Source organism: Lates calcarifer, linkage group LG15, assembly GCF_001640805.2.
Source record: "Lates calcarifer isolate ASB-BC8 linkage group LG15, TLL_Latcal_v3, whole genome shotgun sequence".
Lineage (NCBI taxonomy): Eukaryota > Metazoa > Chordata > Actinopteri > Centropomidae > Lates > Lates calcarifer.
Window position 1 is genome coordinate 10259521 of NC_066847.1, and position 15346 is coordinate 10274866.

The window sequence follows — 15346 nt, forward strand, 5'->3', positions numbered from 1 at the left end:
TTATTCATTTATTGCCAATTATCTGTTAGTTAATTTTCTGTACTATTTTAGCAATATAAGTTTCTGTGCTGTCAGTCCTTGACAGTTGGTCAGTGCAATAAAGCTAATTTGATGGTCAGTCAGTCAAGTAAAGCTAATCTGAATGAGTCGGTCAAACAGACAGATGAAGAGACAAAGACAAGATTCAGACAGACGCAGACAAAAAGACAGTCTGATAAAGCTAATCTGAACATCAGTCAGACACAGACAAAGACACAAACCACAAGATGGAGACAAAGACATCATACAGACAGACAAAAAGACAGTCTGAAGATCAGTTGGTCAGAGACAGACAGATGAAGAGAAACACAAAGACAGGGTCAAAGACACAAATACAAAGAGACAATGTAGGTATCAGTGTGTGTGCATGTTTGTATGAGAGAGAAAGAAAGGGTTGGCACGGCGACCATAATTTAGCAAAAACGAGACTTACTTGTTTGTAGATTCACCAAAAAAAAAAAAAAAAAAAAAAAATCAAACCGATTATACAGTCTAAGACAGCTAGACAAACGGATGTCATCTTTGGCCAGTTTTCTTGGGTAGACAAATGGCGAAACAGAAAGTCATAGCACTGTTTTTGCTTGACACCGCAGTCAAGCAAAACCATAGCACATGGATGATGGACACACAGAAATAAATTGATAGACAAAGACAAACAGGTGAGAGCGCAGCGGCCATCTCAAAAAAAAAAAAAAAAAAATGGACAGACTGACTAGGCTTTGTTGCAGCACAGCAGCCACACAAGGCACCTACAATACACGACTGACAACAGGCTGATTCAACACCTGACTTTTAAACACAACTGTCATTCATACCACATTACAAAAACTATCCATGTCTATTATCTACTGCAGCTTCATCAAGTCAACGAAACAGAGTCAGTCTTTTTCTTACAGCATACATAAATATATTTTTCCACCCAAAGGCTTATATAGAGGACTGCAAAAATGGGTTAGAGATCCATTCTTGCACTCCTCTATATTAAAACTCTCAACACAATTAAAAGAAATTGTACTTTATAGCATCTTATGATGTTTGGATGATTAGAAGGACGAACAGGGGCTAAATCTGAATGGGACTGACAGCTGTGTTGGATGGATGAACGAGGAAGTGGATAGATCGTTAGAGGTCAGCACGGCGGCCGAGATAAAAGGGTGAGGGATAGAGATTGGAGATGGCACGATGGCCCAAAAATAACAAAAAAAATAACAAACAAAGACGCAAACCTCATTTTTGGTAGGCTAATCGGCAGCCATGTTGAACGAGGAAATGGATAGATCGTTAGAGGTCGGCATGGTGGCCGAGATAAAAGGGTGAGGGATAGAGATTGGAGATGGCACGATGGCCCAAAAATAACAAAAAAAATAACAAACAAAGACGCAATTAACATTGTGTGATTAAGGCTAATTTATTAATTAGGCTTAAATATTGGGTATTTAAGGATAATTAATAAATTAGCCTTAATTTATTAAGGCTGATTTTGACAAAGCTTTGGATTGTTTGATGTTGAAACTGCATGAATAAACACCAGTTCTAAATCTATTAAATTAGCCTTAAATTGGGTGTTTAAGACAAATACATAACCCTAATGGATATTTATTACAGTCTTTTTTTAAAAAAAAACAACAAAAAAAAAACAGCAATTCTAGAGTAGGGCTGAAAGATATTGCAATTGCTTAGAGAAGGTCATGATTTTAGTGATAACTTTTTAATTTCATTTTCACTAAAGGAGATGTGGTTTTGGCTGGGGTATGTACTAAACAAGCCTAATATTTTAGTCAATTGTTCAGCCCTACTGTAGAGAAACAGATGAGCAGGAAGGCACGGCGACCATCCAAAAACACTTAATATAAAAATGGGACTCACCAATTGTAGATTTACCTAAAAAGAAAAAGTTAGTACACAAATACTGATCCAAGCTTAGACAGAGACAAATCAACAGTCATGGCACAGCAACTAAGACAAAGCACCTTCTGACTTTTAACACAAGTTTATATACCACACTACATAAACCTCTCCATTCCTAACATCACCTACTACAGTTCCATCAAATCATTGTACACAAAAACACTCCCTGTCAGCCCATAGAAGATAATGACCAATGAACTATTTACTATCCAACATAAAGCCCGTCTCACACACCACAGAGCCTAATCCTACATCTCATTCTTCCTGCTCACACCATCACTGGTTTAGCAAAACCAGAGACCATCTTACAGCATAAAAAACACAAAGGGGTCAGAATATGTCTCCCCAAGCTTCCAATTATTCAACAGTCCTTTTAACAAGCCCAACACAATTAATAGATCAGCTATCTGTTCCTCAACAGAGAGAAGAAAAACAAAAAGAAACAAAGACAAGGACAAAGGACAAACAATTGGGTGGCCATGTTGGACAGACAGACGAAAAATTGGGTGGCCGTGTTCAAATTGGATGCGCAGAGTATGGCTATGTCGGACGAATGTTGTCAAAAAATAAAAAAGTCAATCATGGCGCGGCGGCCAAGCAAAGACACAATACACAACACATAAAAAACATTCCAAGCCAATTAGACAAATGGTTAAGACACGGCGGCCTTAAATCCACAGCAAAGACAGAGAGGAGGATGTAAAAGTCAGTGTGCGTGCATGTGTGCGTGTTTGTGAGAAAGAGGCGCGGCAGCCATCCAAGAATACACAGTATAAAAAGAAAAATGACACTTACTGGTTCGTAGATCAACCTGTAACCAAAAGGGGAAAAAAAAAAAAAAAAAAAAAAAAAAAACAGTCAGAGTGCAGTAAAATTAACCATGTAAATTTAAACAGCTACATTATGTTACAAAGTTAGTGAGCCTGACAATCTCAGACACACATGACAGCAACGACATTAACGCTACGCTTACTAGTGGTTAACTACTTCATGGACATCGCTTACCTGAAAGGCAAGTTTAAGGACGAGGTTCCCCGGGTATCTTTTCCTAACACCTGACAGGAGGGCGTCAGTCTGTTAATTAAAAAAAAAATGAATGAGTCTCAAAGCATCAAATGTTTTGTGTTATTGCGGTACTTTTACTTAAGGATCTGCTGAGTTCTTTTTCCAGCACCGAGGCCACACAATAAGACACTACGAGATGGAGGCAGCGGTATTCTAGCGACTCTGTTCTGCTTAATTTTGTTGTTGTTTTGGAGTCTGGTATCGAAATAGCGATGTGTGCGGTAAAAGAAAACGGCTCTATGTGATTGCAGTGGTCTTGAGCACCGCACGTGTTCAATACTACCTGAAGAGGCCTTTTTCCATTTGTTTGATTATCTCGGTTTCAGAACTGCGATACCAATATGCAACGTTATGTATTAAACACCACACACTTTCAGTTTACATTCACATAAAATAATCACATAAATAAACCAGTTTAAATTCACTTGTAGGCCCCATTACACCTGAACCAAAATGGTGCACCTGGTTGAAGGCCTGTCGCTTTGCACACCTTGCTGCGCTTGTGCGGTTAAAACAGGCTGCAAATGTCTGCACCAACCGCGTTTTCTCCTCCTTAAATTAATCGAATTATATCTAGTGAGTTATTCCCATGTCCCTCAGAGACCACACACATCTACAACCTTTCTGTTGTTAAATTCCGTGAACTTGCTTTTAAATACGAAAACTTGATCAAAACGAGACATTATATGCTGCAAAAGTTTGCGTTCCTACAGTGCAGTTATGGTAAATATGTTATTCTAAACAAACAAACACGCTACAAACTTTACGAGCCCAACACGCGCCGACGCACCTGGCAGCAGTGACATTAACTGGTGGCTAACTCAGAGGCATCACTTACCTTCTTGAGTGAATTATCGAGCTCCTCCTGTATTTGGACGCGATCGTCCCGGTGTCTTTTAACTTTATTGAACATTTTTAGACAACAGCAGCGTTGCTGTTGAGCTCCCGGGCATTTAAATCTCGGCCCCGCCGTGACGCAACGACACCGTGAGTTGATTGCGGCACGTGTGAGCTTTTCGGCGTCTGACGTAGTATTTATAGTCCAAGAGCGCATCCGCTGATGCGTTAAAGGGCTTATGGAGGGTCGTAAAAATCAAAGCTATCCATCTAGAGAAACGTTTGGTGTTTTATCAAGCTTAGGGCTCAGGGCTACTGGATTTTTAAAATGTGTTTTATGTGTATGGCATCTCCTAAACTCCTGTCTGTTAGAGGTCTGTTAGTTTTATTATTTTCTAAAATGACAGAAAAGGGCTAAAATGTGATGTTCTAAGTCCTAACTCAGTTGATCTGAGATCACATGATTAATTTAATTTTTTTCAGGGGATTATACAACATACTCATCACATATATAGATATGGTCCAGATCTTAAAAAGTCATATGAAATAGGCACTTGGATTTACTGGAAAATTGCAGGACAACAGTGCATTTTCAGTAATTCTGCACTACTGGGTATGACTACAACTAATAAAGTAATTAAAAACAAACTTTCTCCATTAGTAATGGAAGGTAATGGAGCCCATTAGTTTGGGTCCCCCCAGCAGTACAATCTGACAACCAGAGCCAAAAGCAGGCCAGAAGTAGCTTTGAAATGCTTTAATATAAATTACAAGACAACATGTAAACAAAGAAAATTGTTTTATTTTATTTTTTTTAGATTGATCTATCTATCTAGACAGTGAGAGTGCTAGATACGGACCCTCTTAAATTTCTTCCTGTCGTCTTCCGTCCACTATCACGCCAGTATCTCTCCATGTTGCCCTGTGTTTCTGAGGAGGCAAAGTCCAGCACATCAGCCCCCACTGAGATATTACCAACAAAGGAGTCTGTTCTCCTTCCGTTATTGCTACTCTGGTTCCTCTGTTTCTTCAGATTTTTGTCTCTCATTTCTATGGACACAGGTTTGCTCCTCTTCCTCCTCCAGCTCTGGCAGTAGGAGAGGCTGATGCTCCCTTAAAGAGAAGGGAGGAAAAATAAGTACAAGACACTCAAAACTGACAAAACTTGTGGTAGTATATACAATTTATAAATAGTCCTTACTTTCACATAAGCTGTCCTTCCGCCCCTGTACTCGCCTCTTCTCTGCCTTCTCTTGACCAAACACCATCACATAGACATCATCCCTGAACTCCCTGTTCATCACCTGGTAAATTAAAGGATTGATCATGCAGTGGGACTTGGCAAGCATAGCAGGGATCAAAGTGACTACAGGTGGCAGACAGGAGAATGGCTGTGGGCTCCTGGATCTTGACTCAGCTTCTTCACCAAACATGGAGCTGAATGCGGTGCCGTTCAGGCCTGAGTTGGGATTCATGTCAGCCACATGACCCCACTTCTCCTCAGAGTTGTAGTATATTGATCTGTAATATTCTGTGGCCGTCCAGTTGAGCAGTGAGGGGATGTCCAGCATCTTTGGAGAGTTTGAGGCCATGCTGCTGGACTCCTCTATCACAGCCTGTAATGTGCTGTCTGCCTCCTGGTCATCTCTGGGGATGAGGGCGGAGATCAGAGACACGGTTGCATAAGGCATCCAGGCCAGGAGGAAACTGATGCACACCACTGCAGCCATCTGAAATAAAAATTACCATTTATGTTTTGCATCAGGATATGTATTAAGAAATGAGAAAATTATCCTCACCAGGCCCTACCTTTGCAAGCCTCAGGTCTTTGCTGGTGTGACTGATGGAGGAGGACGGTATAGATGCTAAGGTACGATTCGATCTGTGGACCTGAAAACAGAAGCATCAGTTATTGCTGCAATTTGCATCCATTTTACTGTATTCCAGCAAGGACAACATATAGACCACCCCAGATGCATGTATTTCTTTATACTGAAGCTGCAATGTTCAGAATTTTTATGTAATTACATTATATCATCTTTCAAATGCTGTAATCCAAAGGTATAATTTTTCTTTTGTTGTATCATGGCTGATTAACTCATTTGGGGACTAGGTTGTAGGGTTGTTGGTAGGGTCTGTTTGTTGTAATTTAGTTACACATGTATTTAGGAAAATTAACCATGTTTCACGCCCATGAAACTATATCAATTCTATAGGTAAAGGCAGTTTGTTTTTATTTTTGATGATACACTGTGTATCTGTGGCCTTTAGGGACAGTTTTGTTACGATCACTGGGAGGCGCCAGAGTTGCAATTTTGATACTCTACATACAGTGGCTCTAAATACAGTAAAATTTTTGAACAGCACAATGTTTTCAATTGAAATTTAACTTGTTCAGCTCTAGTAAATAACCTTAAATGTTACAAAAGTAAGTGGTAAACTGCCTGATGTAAATAGACAGATAGATTTAGATAGATTTCAGTTATAAAATTATCAGGGATCAAGTCTTGGGTGAACAACTTTTCTCTGCTTCCCTGATTCCCTCTTTTCAAAATCTCCAATTGTTTATTTGTTCTAGTCTTTCATTTCACTAAGACATTAAACTCTGCAAATTCCAATAACAACTTCTAATCCTTTCGACTGGTAACATGTGTGTCTAATACATTAAACAATGTACACAGCTCCTGCATCCTTGCGTGCCATGAAGCAGCAGTTGTTGCTCACCGTCAGCAGGATGGCCAAATATGAGGAGATGATGGTAAGTGTGGGAAATCCAAAGCATAACGTCAGGATGAGGAAGATATAGATCCTGTCACTCAGAGACAGCCTCACTCTCCACCTTGAAATAGTGATACAGGCAGACTGGTTATCGCTCACATGTTTGTCTGAAAATGCACGAGGAATACAAATCAGGAAACACAGGCAACACAGATATCTGTAGAATATTGCCCGTGTCAACAGCAGGGCATCAAGCAGCACAGTAAATTAAACTAAGGATTACCAGTTAATGGTGCAGCTGGTCCCATAAGGTTCTGGTCCATAGCTCCCAAAACCAAACGCAGGAAGAGAAGCCCAGAATAAAGTATAAACCCACACCAGAGCTATGGACAGAGACACATGACGGCGCTCAATCCATTGACCTAGAGAAGCAAGCAAGCCACTTACTAAACACCTTTGCCATTCAAGCAATGTGTGCATATGTTAGAATAATGTGCTCTTAACCTCGAGGGAAGTCTTGACAGTTCACTTTACCAACAACTGCAAATTTTAATTGGCCTTTAGTTTACCTAGGCATTCATTGAACTGACTCTCAAATCAATAATTCTTTCAAATCAATACATGTGGGCCAGTGAGGAGGGTCAATTCCAGAGAAGTATGTTATCTACAGGGGGTTTGTGTAAAGAGCTGTGTAACCTTAGAGACAGGAAATGAAATCTGTCCAAGAGGAGTCAGAGGGTTTAGAGCGCAGGTGCGTGTGTGAATTGTACATTTTAGGTCTGTGTGAAAGGAAGATCTCAGACTTGCCGTATCTTAAGCAGCAGATCTTTAGGCAACGGTCCAGAGAGATGAGACAGGTGGTGAGCAGAGAGCCGATGCCAAACACAAAGCCCTGAATGCCGTACCAGAGGCACCCTGTCTCCCCAAACACCCAGGCATGACACAGGCTGACAGAGGGAGAGAAGGCTTTTAGTCCCTCCTGCTTGATGGATCTTTTACCTTCTGTCTCTGCCAAATGGCTGCTGGTTTTACATGTTGTTAGCATTACACTCACAGAGTCTGCACTCTGACTTCATGCTTCTGCTTTACGTAGGTTCAAACTATTCTTTACCTGGAAGTGATGAAAAATGGCGCACCCAAGAGGCTGAAGCCAAAATCGCAGAGAGCCAGGTTGATGGTCATGAGCTCAGGAGGTTTGAGCTTCTTTTTTTTCCTACGGTAGACTAACAGCACCATACCATTCCCCAGCACTGATGTGAGACCTGGAAAAAGAGGTGGATGGTGAAAAACAACAACAGACAAGAGAGTCAAGCATTTCATGGGAGGGTAAAGAAAAACATGGAATGTTGTGAAAGTGTAATAGTATTCATCCTGTTTAAGATGCTCATTTTATTAATCCAAAGCTCAGCAAACACAAATTAACAAGTTCGACAGTGCAGAGCAGAGCCTGTGTTTATCTGTAGCGTCATCATTTTGCTGCATAAACCAAACAGTGAAGCTCATGTTTAAGATTCAGAGGTTTCCTTGTAGTGTAGTGTATTCAGACAACCTGCACTGTTCTGCTTTTTAACGAGGCAATGTCTGGTCTGTTTTGGGGGTTTTTTTGGTTGTTGTTTGTTTGTTTGCATGTGCATGTATGTGTTGACAACTGCACAAAAAGAAAACTTTCCTTTAAAAACTAATTCTGAAAACCTTTCACAATACTGATCTCTGTCCTCCTCACTTTGAACATCCTCAGCCTCCTCAGCACATTTTCCTCTATGAATCTTTTACACTGCCCCATACTGGTGTGCATTCTTGTATTCTGATTCTGGATGTTCCCTGACTTTGCTAAAATACATCTTAGTGTGTTTGAATGCCGCTTAACCTCAAACCAATGGTGTGGATAACCTCTCCTCACAGAAACTGTGAACCTGACAGTGATATAATGACCAAAGTGTTCTCTGAAACTCTCTTAAATCATGTTTACCTGTGAGGGTGAGGAAAGCAGCCACAGCGAGGTCTGCAGAGGGGGACAGCTGGGAGAGGAACGGCGGCTGGATGGATGAGGGGACAAACCAGGAGCCCCCGTCTGAGCCATTCTCTCCCATGGCTGCACTGCACTGACCCACGGTAACATACAGCGAGGAGAGACAGCTTCTGGAGCTTCAGAGAGTCACTGAAGCCAATAAAACAGAAGAATAAGTCAGTTTTTAATGCTCTCTGACTCTTAATGTGCACACAAAAATAAAAGTAGTGCAAATCGTGTTTTGGGAAATTCCAACATTATTTTTCAAGCATTTTTTCATTGATCATAAATGTTTCAGAATTAGACGTGTCAGCTGTTCAAGATACATAGAAAGTAGAACAAAAATGGCTTGTTGCTGATCCTACATAACGTGTGGTCACAGGAAACCATCAGTTCCCTACCAGTGGATTTCCCAGCACTCATGTCTTCATTCAGGAACTTTATATTTATCATTTAATGATCCCTGCAGGGGGTCAGCTGAGTCTCATGACTGACAGAGGGGTCAATAGGGTGATGAACTCTGACAAAGCAATAAATGAAAGCAAAGAAATTCCAACGTCAGAGAGGAAATTAGGACAGAACACAATATATCAAAAGTGGAAAAACCCTGTCTCTATTCAAGATGTACATATGCAAACACATACCTGCAGGAAAGGGTTAGGGTTAACATATGGAAAACATATGACACATATGACTCACACTAAAACATCTCTACTCACCTTCCTGTCTCTGTTGGTCTCTCTGTGTAATCTCTCAGCTGGTCTTTATGGGAAATATATTTTGTTTAATCTTAATCTGAGCCCTTCCTCTGTAAATCCATGTGGCATTTTTCTGGAGAGCTGCAGAGAAAATTTGCTGCCGCCAATCTGGCTTAGAAATGATCAGTGAGAGGCATGGAAAACTAGAAAGAGAGAGTGTGTGTGTGTGAGAGAGAGGGTGGGGTCTATTAGAGGCTCTTTAACCTCTGTCCCTCTATTTATTTCCTACAAAGCTCACCACTGTCTTTCTTTTTAATCCACTGAATCCATGCTATCCCTGTGAGTCCACATGTCCTTCACTGGAACTGAGGACCATTTGTTTGTTTGTCTTATCGCATTCCATGTGCCACCACTTTAAATGAAATACTCAGAACTGTGACCTCAGTTTTGAAGATTAAGAAATCAGTTTTCTGTTACATTAATTGACACACACAACTGTATAGGAATTAATATTCCTTGTATGACCATTGTTATAGTAAAGGCTGTTGTCTCATGTTTATATAAGAGGCCTCTTAGGTGGGTTTAGAGGAAATGTGAAATAATTCTGCCTCGAGCTGCTGTGCACCCATCAATATCCCATCCCTTAGGAGCCATATCAACTCATAAAATCTTTATTAGAGGAAATTTGAAAAATCCTTTGAGGGGAAAATGAAGGGAAAACACCATTAAACTTATTTTGTGATGTTGCTGTGATTGTGCATGATCCCATATGGATCTGTGTGGTGTTACCCAATAACACTTAAAGAGTTCATTGAGCTGTCCTGAGCAGCTGTCCTCTGAAATGACCAGTGACTCAGAAGAGAGATCAATACAGATGAATCTGTGAGCTAAATTGCAAGAATAACTTGCTAAATGTATTTGCCACACGCTTTCATTGTGTGAGAGCAAATCACCTGCAGGCGTGATTCATAAAAGCCTCATATTGAACAATAATAGTAGGTTGTGGTTAAGTTGTGTGTTCAGCCACATGGACCAGATATTGAACACAACCAGAGAGCTTAAAAAAAAAAAAAAAAAAGATTGCATGACTGTTTTATAAAAGCAACATGGTGGTCCAAGAATCAATGAGTTTCCCAGTTTTCCCCCACATTCCTACCAACTCAAGAGTCCAGGCAATTAAGAGCTGTCAGTGTATTCCCACAGGAGCAAATCAAGTCATGGGCAGTTGTTGTTTGTCAAAGTCACTGGCTCATAAGAATCCATCTACCAATACCAGCATTAAACTGATGGAGTAGCTCCGACACAGATCTGTTCTGTACAGTGACAAAAGAGAAAAGGGAGGCATGAATCTCACAAACAGAGGACTTTATTCCACCACTGGCTGCAGCACATCAGTACTGCAGACAGACAAAGACTCTCACACCTTCAATCCATCTCACACAAGAACAGAACAGGGAATTCAACAAATAAAAAAAAAAGTAATTGGTCACCAATTTAGATCTTTTCATTTGCTCTGTGTGGGACCTTTCCTCAGGCGTATAATGGGGGTCAACTATCAGATGGAAGCAGACAGAGTTATAAATAATACAATGCCTTATTGTAAATATATATAACTCTGGATTCAGGAGAATGTGGGTGATGTGGCATAGTGCAGTGACGATTGATTGGCTGGTTGGTTTACTCCTTGGCGGCCATGTGGGCCATCAGGTCGCAGACACGGTTGCTGTAGCCGAACTCATTGTCGTACCTGGTGAAGAAGCAAGACATAGGTGTCAAGACATATTCACTGGAAATTAATGAGGATATATAAATAATGAAAGTGTGAAAGTAAGGCGTACCATGAGACCAGCTTGACAAAGTGGTCGTTGAGGGCGATGCCAGCGCCAGCATCAAAGATGGAGGAGTGACAGTCGCCGTTGAAGTCTGTGGAGACGACCTGCAGGAGGAGCGAGGAGAGAGCGCCACATTGACAAGAAAACTCATCAACAAATCACTTTAAAGATAAATGAGATGATGATAAGCAGTTACCTGGTGCTCTGTGTATCCCAGAATGCCCTTCATGGGTCCATCAGCTGCGGCCTTCACAACCTTCTTGATGTCGTCATATTTGGCCTGTGGGGAATAAAAGGAGTTTTGTTTATATCTTAACACAAATGTAAATGCTGAAGTAGCAAAATATTAAAATAAAAAAGTTAAAGTCACTAAAAGAATGAACTCAACCTACATTTAAAAAAAAAAAAAAAAAAAAAAAAAAACAAGAATGGGTGATGTAAGTTTTTTACTCACGGGTTTCTCCAGACGGACTGTCAGGTCAACCACTGACACGTTGGGGGTGGGGACACGGAAGGCCATGCCAGTCAGCTTGCTGTGAAATATGGACATTCAGCAGGTTAAGACATATAGATTAAAAAACAAGCCCTCATCATGCAAAGATAAAGTTTCTGTAGTACAGTCATGTGTTTTTGGCACTGACCCGTTGAGCTCGGGGATGACCTTGCCGACGGCTTTGGCAGCGCCAGTCGAAGCAGGGATGATGTTCTGGCTGGCGCCGCGGCCGTCCCTCCACAGCTTACCAGAGGGGCCGTCCACAGTCTTCTGGGTGGCAGTGATGGCATGAACTGTGCTCTGATGGACAAAAGCACAGAGAGGAAGCGAAGGGAGGATGATTAAATAAAACTCAACTCCCCCCCTCTAACTTTGTAAAGTCATGTTGATGCTGTGTGTAAATCCGGTTAGCATTTAGCTGTCAGAGTGTTTTAATCCTCACCATCAGGCCCTCAATGATGCCAAAGTTGTCGTGGATGACCTTGGCCAGTGGGGCCAGGCAGTTGGTTGTGCAGGAAGCGTTGCTGTGGAGAAATTAAACAGCATTGATTAGACTTGTTTGCACATGTTGCACAAATGCAGACATACAAAGACACATTTCATAATCGACTTTAAAAACTGGATTTCAGTTTCAAACCACTTAAATACATGAAACCCTAATAACTAGACAGTGTGTGAGGTACTCTCTGATTCTTACCTGACAACGCTGAGAGACTTGTCATACTTCTCATGGTTGACACCCATGACAAACATGGGAGCGTCAGCACTGGGTGCAGAGATGATGACTCTCTTGGCACCACCCTTCAAGTGAGCCTGAAATTTTGTGTTGAAATCCAAGTAAATCGGTATCCTTTTGTTGCCCATTGCGGGTCACATATCACATGTCATAACATAATAAGACATTACTATATGTTGGCGAGTGTGGGTATGAGTACGTACAGAGGCCTTCTCAATGGTGGTGAAGACACCAGTGGACTCAACCACATACTGGGCACCAGCCTCACCCCATTTGATGTTGGCGGGGTCCCTCCTGCAAAAAGACGAGGAAACGAGAGGTTATACTCACAATAAATCTGTACTCAGTTCTTCCTCTTGTGTTTGTTTATGAAATTGCATTAATAGTTGTCATGTTTTGTTGCATTAAAAGTCTTGACACAAAGACACAAAGTAAACTCACTCGTGGAAAACTGTGATTTTATGTCCATCGATGACCAGCTTGTCACCCTCAACCTTGACCTCACCCTTGTAGCGGCCGTGGGTGGAGTCATACTTGAACATGTAGACCTAGAAGAAGAGATGAGATGGCGAGGTGAGGGGAGGGATTCCTGAGACAGCCCAACAGCTGACAAAAGTATCTGGATGGAAATCACCTCAAAGATTTGCCAAGCCCTTTAAAGAACTGAAAAAGCTACAAAAGCTCAACTAAAATTCACCAGCATGTGGCTTATGGCCGATTGATTGACTTCAGATTCTAATGCCTTATATTTCAGATGATCTCCCTGACTCACCATGTACTCCAGATCAATGAAAGGGTCATTGATGGCCACGATCTCCACCTTCTTGGAGTGGAAAGCAGCACGGGTCACCAGACGACCGATGCGGCCAAATCTGAGAAGAAAAGAGAACAGTGTTGTTTCTCAGTCTGGCCTCTAGATGGAGGTATGACACCATGTAACTCTGAATGATGTGACCACAACTTTGTCTCTGAATTACTGTGAAATGGAGATGCAGATGCTGAACATAATCAGTAAATCATTGTGTGAAATTGAGTTTTTGACATTTTGACATTTCATTTTTTTTCCCCCTTTGTGCAGGACACATAAACCCCTCAGGAGACCTGAAACCACAGCTGAAGAAAGGGCAGGGTTCAGGAGGAGGGGCCGGGGGGGAGGTGTGTGTTGCAGAGCTTATGGCTGCACAGCTCTCACACTCGCCTCTCTGGGGGGTAAAGTCAAAAGGAACCTCTAATGTGGTAATCGTGGTGACGGCAGCGCACTGTTTGATCAGCGGCTGAGTTACTTTTTAACCCACGGGTCCAAAATCCTGGCAGAGATACACTCTGTCCTCAGACACTTAGGGGAGAGGGGGAGGAAGAGGGGCAGAAAGATAAAAGAACAGATCCATAAGACAGATAGGTAGACTTTAACATCAGATGTGTGTGTGTGTTCAATAACATTTAAGTTACGCAGGTCCCGTTTTACTTGCTTCACACAGCAGAAAAACAATCCACCTGTTGAATGACCCCCCCCCCCTCCAGCCTGTGCCCACGTTGTTATCTGCTGAGGGCCAAAGTTCAAAGATCAAGACAAACACGAGGATAGCTGGATGACTGACTGTTGGTGTATGTGTGTGTCTGCACTACAACACTTTTCTCCTTCCTCAGCAGCTATTTAGTGCCATTATTAACTAATCACAGAGTCTGCAGTTTGTGCTGCTGCTCAAATCAAGAAAGACAAAGCTGATTATTAAAACAAAGAGCAAAATATAGGTCCAGTCTGAACCAGTTTTTACAGAGTTACTCCCCTATACTGAGGAGCAAGCTTCAAAACTCTCAACATAAATTACTGGTATGTTAATCTTTAGTGTCTGCTCTCCATCACTGGAACCTAAGACCTAATGCAAAGTTAGGACATCTTTATTTTTCTTTGTTTCATTAATGTGGTTAAATTCTTATTTGGATACAAAGGTGCTGTTTGTGGGAGTCAAACTCAAACTGTCCATCAGTAATTATCTTTTGCATGAAAAAAAACAAACAAAAAAAAAACACCTACAGAAACATCAGTGAATTCCCATCACAGTGTTGACTGCTGGACAACTATAACAAGTGAGAAATAATGGTTGTGTAATAAGTTTTTTTTTATGTGCAAGCAGATATAATAAAATAAGCTTTAAGAGCTGAACAAAGGCAGCCATTATGATAAGTGAGTTAAATGCTGTGTGTGTGCTCAGATGAGAGGTGTGGCACTGTGAGATGGGGGTGCAAAGAGTGAATGACTGAGTTAAGTGTGTGTTGCTAATTTAGTTTAATTTACAAGATTTAATATTTTAAGTGAAACATGTTTCCTTACCCATTGATGCCGACTTTCACCATTTTGCCTGGGTTGGTCTAGTCCTCTGCAGAGAGAAATGAGAGGAGAAATTAGCAAAAGAAGAACAACACTTCCTGTTGATAATGCGACATTTATGGTGCCATATATTAGCGTTCTAGATGACAGACAATTGCTTAGATTGCATGTTTAGATAAGCAAAGTGTTCAAAAGAACATGGAGAAGTGTTCCGCTGATAAGCTATCTGTGACCACAGTCCAAGAAAATTACAATGAACATCTGCAGCCTGCAGTTTTTTGGATCCAAGTTACAAGACAAGAACTTTCCCTGCATGTAGAAATGACTGTAAATCTAAACATCTTCAAAAGTAAACTCACATTTAAAGCAGGAATACAAAGAAAAGTGAATTTCTTTGAGCTTTATGACCTCATCCACTTAAAAATGAGGCTCAATCAATCCCATGCAGCTTGTCTCCAGGTGATCTAAATCTCCTCATTCAATCCTGCAGCCTGTTGCTGAGGCTCTGCAGCTTCCTGTGTCTGAAATGTGTCTGAAAATCTTTCAATGATTGAAGGTATTTACCGTTTGTGAGACGTCTCAGTCTGTCTTGCGACTCCGGGTGTGAGTGGGGAAGAGCGAAGTTAAGCTGTGTGTTTTTATGATTGACCAGAGTTTAAAGCCACACCCCCCTCTAATGGTCA

At 41.3% G+C, this 15346-nt stretch overlaps 2 protein-coding genes and 1 long non-coding RNA gene across 3 annotated transcripts; all 3 read right to left on the reverse strand.

The window, feature by feature from the left end:
• Nucleotides 1–1780: 1780 nt before the first annotated feature.
• LOC108887362 (uncharacterized) lies at nucleotides 1781–3976 on the reverse strand. The gene is made up of 3 exons (XR_001961600.2): nucleotides 3851–3976; nucleotides 2953–3021; nucleotides 1781–2758 (listed from the first exon to the last, which is right to left on the reverse strand). It is a non-coding gene; the product is annotated as an uncharacterized LOC108887362 (long non-coding RNA).
• Nucleotides 3977–4617: 641 nt separating this feature from the next.
• Nucleotides 4618–9658, reverse strand: opn9 (opsin 9). The gene is made up of 9 exons (XM_018682753.2): nucleotides 9295–9658; nucleotides 8537–8725; nucleotides 7679–7829; nucleotides 7375–7514; nucleotides 6851–6989; nucleotides 6574–6688; nucleotides 5659–5739; nucleotides 5051–5579; nucleotides 4618–4962 (listed from the first exon to the last, which is right to left on the reverse strand). Exons 2-9 carry the CDS (start codon nucleotides 8655–8657, stop codon nucleotides 4682–4684), a joined length of 1557 nt encoding a protein of 518 aa, XP_018538269.1. The 5' UTR covers nucleotides 8658–8725; nucleotides 9295–9658; the 3' UTR covers nucleotides 4618–4681.
• Nucleotides 9659–10621: 963 nt separating this feature from the next.
• On the reverse strand, nucleotides 10622–15346 carry gapdh (glyceraldehyde-3-phosphate dehydrogenase). Its single transcript, XM_018682736.2, has 12 exons — nucleotides 15228–15346; nucleotides 14667–14712; nucleotides 13107–13206; nucleotides 12776–12882; nucleotides 12538–12628; nucleotides 12296–12411; nucleotides 12041–12122; nucleotides 11747–11898; nucleotides 11560–11638; nucleotides 11302–11385; nucleotides 11112–11209; nucleotides 10622–11020 (listed from the first exon to the last, which is right to left on the reverse strand). The coding sequence occupies exons 2-12, from the start codon at nucleotides 14687–14689 to the stop codon at nucleotides 10951–10953; spliced, it is 1002 nt and encodes a 333-aa protein (XP_018538252.1). The 5' UTR covers nucleotides 14690–14712; nucleotides 15228–15346; the 3' UTR covers nucleotides 10622–10950.